Below are 6,000 nucleotides of genomic sequence, written 5' to 3'. Positions count from 1 at the left end.
GTAAAGAAGTTTTTTTTTTTTTTTCCCTTGGTCCACAGGTAATAAGAGATTTTTTTTTCTTTATAAATTTTTTTAAATAATTGCTTTTGACTCTTGTAAACAGTTTGGCTTTGTTTTGTATTGAAAAGGAGATCGAGCCATCACAGTGCTATTTCTAAAGATATAGGACATCCCTGATTTCCTTTAAAGGTCTATTTTTGGCTCCAGTTCCAGGTTAAATCATTCTTTTTTACATGATCAGAGGCAGGTTTTCAGCTTTAAGGATTGACAGACTTGAAGGAGAAACATGTGGAAGCATGAAACATGCTTCCAGGAAACATATCAATTTGTTACAATTCAAAAACTGTAAAAATGGTGGAATGGTAAAATACAAACAGTACTTGGAATTGTCAAATGTTTGCACTCAAGACTCCATGAACCATATATTTTATTTTTTAAAAAAATCATATTTATATCCATTTACATAAGACTTACACATTTAAAAAGAAATGCATACACAGTAATACATAAATGCCAAGTATATTACAATAAAACATGAAAAAAACAAGTGGCTCCATTTCATAAAAGCATCTATCTGTTGTACAGAATTTATGATGTGGATGATGCTTATTATTCAAATGACTTAAGCATTTTCTTACAATTGTAGTAAACTAATCAAACTTAATATCTGACTGACTCCCCCTAAAATCACATTTTCAGCTTAATAAACCATTAGTTGTGATTATTTCCTTAGAATTCAGTCTTCACAAAGGTTTTCACTGCTTATCTTCTTAGATGGTAGTGCACTTTAGGTAGAGTAGACTGAAAAGACGACATCTAAAATATGTAATGGACAGCATTAGTTTACTGAAAGATCCCAGATTGGAAAATCTCCCTCTGTGACTCTTGGTGCACCTCCATGCATCCTGCCCACTTTTGTCCTAAGGGTAGGATAGCATCTCAGGTCTAACCAATGGCTGTATGTAATTAATATTTGCTCCTAATTTTGTGCAGGCGAGGTTCATAAATAAGATTTGCTCAACTTTGTAGAAAGTATGGCAGTAATATAAACAAAGTCACAGAAAACCTCAGCAGTCCTTTTGAAAAGCGTACAGCTTGCTCATTAATAAATTGAGTTGAGTTGACCTATTCCATGGAATAGATCTGTATTCTAACTCATATATTTTAGAGCTCTTCAAAAGAGACCTTTGTTTAATTGTGACAAAAACACATAATGATAATCAGTAACATACAAAGAATCTGGGTTAGTGATGTGGCGTCACTGATTCTTTCCAGTCATAATATACTTAGGAAAAGATCACAGTTACTATCCCGACACAAGAGATAAATGATATGTTCTGAATTGTGTTAATAATAAAAATGCTAACGTTTCCTCACAATAGAAATTGGTTGTCCCAGATTAACTTATTGGAAATAAATACCTTTATCCCATTTAATGGTAAAAACTAGGAAATATGAACTAGAATGCCAAGCACAAAATATAGGTTACAAATAGTTAAAGAGTAATTCTACCCATCAGTCAAGAGCTAAGAAGCAAGCACTACTCAACATATTAAGTAGTCATTTGTAAATTAGTGAGTTATTCTAATTCTAGTTCCTGGTAAATTATCATGTTATGTGTAGAAACTATTACAAACAGTATTTTGGAAAGCCTGTTATTTAGCCAAATTATTACAAATTTTAGATCATGCCTAATAAGATGCCAAATTGTATACCATAATTAAATTTTTAATGTTAGGGTTTTACATTCTGAAATTAAATCTCTTATCTGAAAGCTTTTTGTTTTATCATCAGCAGCTTCAAATAGTGACCCAAATAAGGCAGCATATCAGCTCCTATATTAGGCCCCAAAGACCATCAGTAAATTGTGTGGAGCTTTTAGTTCAAGGCAATGAATAAACAGCACAAGATGAGCTGTTCCTCTCCCCATCCCTGTACACATATTTGGTTCTAAATATTGCTCTAAAAAGTGTTTCTCCAAAATTTTAATTCATCGTAAATGGTAGAATATTTTGGTAAAGCACAGTTGTAGATTAAAAAATGTCTATGAGTTCTTGACATTTATTTTCTATGAAAACACAGTTTTACTAAGACCGGTTTCCAATAAAACTCCATTTTCATATGGATCTGGAAAGTAGATTCCATCAACTAGTATTTCTCGAAGTACAAATGCCTTATATCTTATGATTATATAGGATGGTTTTCTGTCCCGTCCGCCATTGTTATAATGTTATTTCACTTGGTTTCTATCTGCTGTAAACCCCAGATACTTAAAATTCCTATACGTTTTCAACAAATATTAATCACATCGATGAAAAACAACATACCAGAAGTTCAGATTTTTCAGTTATACTTTTGTTTTTAATGTGCAATCACCTCCACATCATTTTCCTGATTCTGCCACTGTTTTACTCTGGGTACCTACTAGAATACCATTTGCCTAGTTCAACTTCCCCTATATCAAATACTCACTTAAAAGTGTATTATTCTGTAAGTGCCAGACTCTCATCCGTAAAATCCTATAGGCATCAATATAAAGTGCTACGAAAACGTAGAAACCAGTGTAGCAGCAACCCATTGATGTGTAATAAGATAGTGACAGGCCTCCAACAGACGGGCCTTAAACCATAGCAGACAGATGGTGATAGGGAATCCTCGATTGAGAGTTACAATATAAAGAGCCTTTCCACTCTAGCAGTTCAAAGGGGTTACCTCCCTTCTGTACTGCTGGGCCACAGTGGAGAGTACCGTGTACATATACTAGTCTATGTAGGCCCCCCTTTTTTGGTGGGTGGTTTGTGGTCAGCCAAGGAAAACTACTCACAGCAGGTCAGTGCTGCCTCCTTTGAGTGGCTTGTCAACATGAGTATGTGCGAACAGTGGAGTTGTCTAACCTCTGCAGTCTTGATGAAGGAACTGCAAACGGAGAAAAGGGCTTTAGAGGGACTTGGATGACTTGAGTACAGCATTTCAGGTGAGAAAGACTTATTTTCCCTGCATAAAGGGATCTGAACATATTAATAGGCCTTCTTTCTCTCAGATAGAAGCCACTCATATTCCTTTTCTCAAGACAAGCTACTAAAGAAAATGTATTCCAATGTGGTTCACCTGAGCTTTCAAGTTGTGTATGCCTCCTTAGATGAAATCTGTTAACAAGAACAGTTCCCCTGGGTGCTCCTGTTTTTGAAGCAAAGATTGCTCTTGGAGAATTCAGTAGGATGGATGGTCTTCCCCTCCATACTGAAAAGCTTCTATACTCATTTTAATCATGTTAAATGGCTCATGAATTTTGTTCATGTGTTCCATAATAGTAACAACTTAGAAGAAATATAGATCAAAGATCATGGAATATAGATCAAAGATCATGGTTTATAATGGAACTTATTTGAAGGGCCATGATAACTATCACCTTGACAAGAAATAATAATTCTAGCTGATTGTCTCAATAAAGAGAGTGGGACTTTTTTGTTTAATGCTTACCAGACAGACATAACTTTGTGACTACAACTTCAAATATGTCTCTCCTCCAGAATGGCTGTCTTCCTTTGTGAAGTATATAACACAAGTCTAATGTCCACAGAAGGAAATACTAATTGGGAAATTACTGTCGGTTTTGTGTTTGTTTAATTCTCTTCTCATGTTGTGCTTGTTTATTTAAGGCCTTCTGCCTTGGTCATAGATGAGAATATCTGATGAGTCTGAGTTTTTAAGATGAAATAGAAAACTTGCAATATTCAAGCATGTAGGGTGACAGTGGAGTTAATTTCCATTTATGAAGGACCTTTAGTCCAAATCCATCCTCGAAACAAATTATTTACTTGGTGACTAGAAGAGTAAAGAAACACAAATCATGCAGATGTTTTTCTTCCTAGATGTGGACATTAGCCAAAATTGTCCTTTTTAGGATATTTTAAATTATTTTTAAAATATGAATAAAGTGCCATGAGTTCATGCATTAGCAGCTTACAAAAGAGTATGGTCTGATGAAAGCAAAGTAAACTTCAAGCAGAGCAAACCAACTTAAGAAAAGAATCAATTCTAGAAAGCTATGCAAGATCAGAGAATGATAGCATTTGCTAAACAAGCTTTTTACTTTATAAGCAGAAATGCAAAACTACTGTACCATCCGTTGTCATTTTCCTTGACTGCCCCGATGTTGTGGTTAACCTAAATCCAGCCGGTAATGTTTCTGAGGACCCAGGCATCATGCTGATTCCATGTACTTCACGGGGAGGAAACTGCCTTCTCCAAGTCGACCCACGCCTGAAATTCTTGTCATCGCTCTGCCAGTACAGACATACAACTTGATGTAATGAAAACAAGCAAACCAGTCCAGGTGCTTAAAACATGTAACACTGATTATTTACATTCAGTCTGTAAAGTATACATATGGAATATTATACTTTATTTCAAGGGTTATATTGATTCCACAATGAGAATGCAGGTTATGTGAAATAGAAATGTTTTTATTAAAAAGTTCATATGATTTCGAATCTAAAACATATATGAAAGTAAAATCTTTGAAAATTTAAAATAAAACCCCAAAGTTTTTCCAAAAAGAATATTGGGTATACTTTGTTGCACTTCATGCCAACTGTTTTTATGTTATGGGATGATATACTTAGTTGAATAAGTATTGGGTAAACACTATTTGATTCACACACTTGATTAATTCATGAATTTTGCTTTTATGTATACAAGATATGTGTTATGGGAAATCTATATTTGATACAGCCTGTCTCATATGGGATACGATAATTTATATTCTGTGTAAGAAACTAAATTTGTCATTTGCTAGATTTCAGCTGATACAGAATTAACTTGTAGTTTGTTGAAAAACCTATGCAAATGGTCACCTTCCTTTTAATACATGTGCTCATTAGATGCCACTAAAAGCATAATGTAACTCTGGTTGCTGTTTTACAATGTAATTCTTGTTGCTGATTCTATTGTATCTTAATTGCATAAAATCTTCCCTCTCTGTGCATACACATTGTACCTGCAGACAATTATTTTCTCTGAATTGGTAAGCAACAGTATGTAATTTACCATTTGACTGATATTCTTTGTTTCTAATCTAAGGAAAATATTAATCATTCTACATAGACCTTATCTTCTTATATCACTAAGTTTTTCATCTAAGGAAGGACTGTCTACTCCCTAAAATTATAGTTAAATATGTGTGGTTGACTCTGTTAGCTCAGGTGACTTCATTTGGGCATAGAGAATATAGATAGATATTCAGCCTAAATTATTGTTATAAATAAGAAACACTATAAAGTATTCTTCATCATAGACTACTAATTTAAGTAGCATACAAGGTTAATCTGGGGAAAATAAAATCATTTATGTAATTACATTTATCCATTTTTCTTTTAGAATCCTTATTATTAATATATAAATTTTGTTTAGATTTGATAGCCATTTTACACTTTAAGAGATTTCTGCTACTCTTCTCAGCTGCTGCATTTTACTTTGCCTTAGACCTCCAAATGTTTATAAATGGAAAAAAGAAGCAGAATTTCACAGTTGTGGCCTCTCTGACTTCTTGAATCTTGGAGAAGTTGTTGCATGAACATAAATTTTCTTCAGTCCTATAAAACATTACATTACATTGTAGGAATATACAGCTCCTATAATGTGTGAGATAAGGGCTCACACATATGCCAGTAAGTTGAGAATTTAAATCATGATTCCTTAACTTCTTTCAACATAGTGTTACTGCAGAAAGTTAATGGGAACTATAAGCAACAACATCATAGGAAAAGAGGAGAGGAGAGGAGATTGAAAGATACGCTCTCAACTGAGGATATCCCCTGTCTGTAGCAGCACATGAACACTTCTCAAATCATTTCAGTGGAATCTAAATGCGATCAGCCCCAGAAACAAGTCTATTCTGGCTCCAGCTAAGTTGTTTAGATATTTTTGTTCACAATCAAAAAACAAAACCAAAATCAAACAAAGAAACAAAAAACAGACAAAAGTGACTAGAGGGTTTGA

General features: G+C 34.0%; 1 protein-coding gene across 11 annotated transcripts in view; it reads right to left on the bottom strand.

The window, feature by feature from the left end:
- Positions 1 to 520: 520 nt before the first annotated feature.
- The window catches only part of PPFIA2 (PTPRF interacting protein alpha 2), a 407,328-nt gene continuing 401,848 nt past the window's right edge, over positions 521 to 6,000 (bottom strand). For 8 of the 11 annotated variants that reach the window (XM_060111668.1, XM_060111669.1, XM_060111672.1 and 5 more), the window contains 3 exons: positions 4,124 to 4,283; positions 2,825 to 2,916; positions 521 to 816 (listed from right to left, as the gene is read on the bottom strand). In XM_060111668.1, coding sequence (XP_059967651.1) covers positions 2,858 to 2,916; positions 4,124 to 4,283 — 219 coding nt within the window. In that variant the 3' untranslated portion in view covers positions 521 to 816; positions 2,825 to 2,857. The remainder of the gene's footprint in view (positions 817 to 2,824; positions 2,917 to 4,123; positions 4,284 to 6,000) is intronic. The other 3 variants (XM_060111670.1, XM_060111674.1, XM_060111678.1) reach the window with 1 other exon arrangement.

Source organism: Mesoplodon densirostris, chromosome 11 (genome assembly GCF_025265405.1).
Source record: "Mesoplodon densirostris isolate mMesDen1 chromosome 11, mMesDen1 primary haplotype, whole genome shotgun sequence".
Lineage (NCBI taxonomy): Eukaryota > Metazoa > Chordata > Mammalia > Artiodactyla > Ziphiidae > Mesoplodon > Mesoplodon densirostris.
This window is presented reverse-complemented; position numbering and strand designations above follow the sequence as displayed.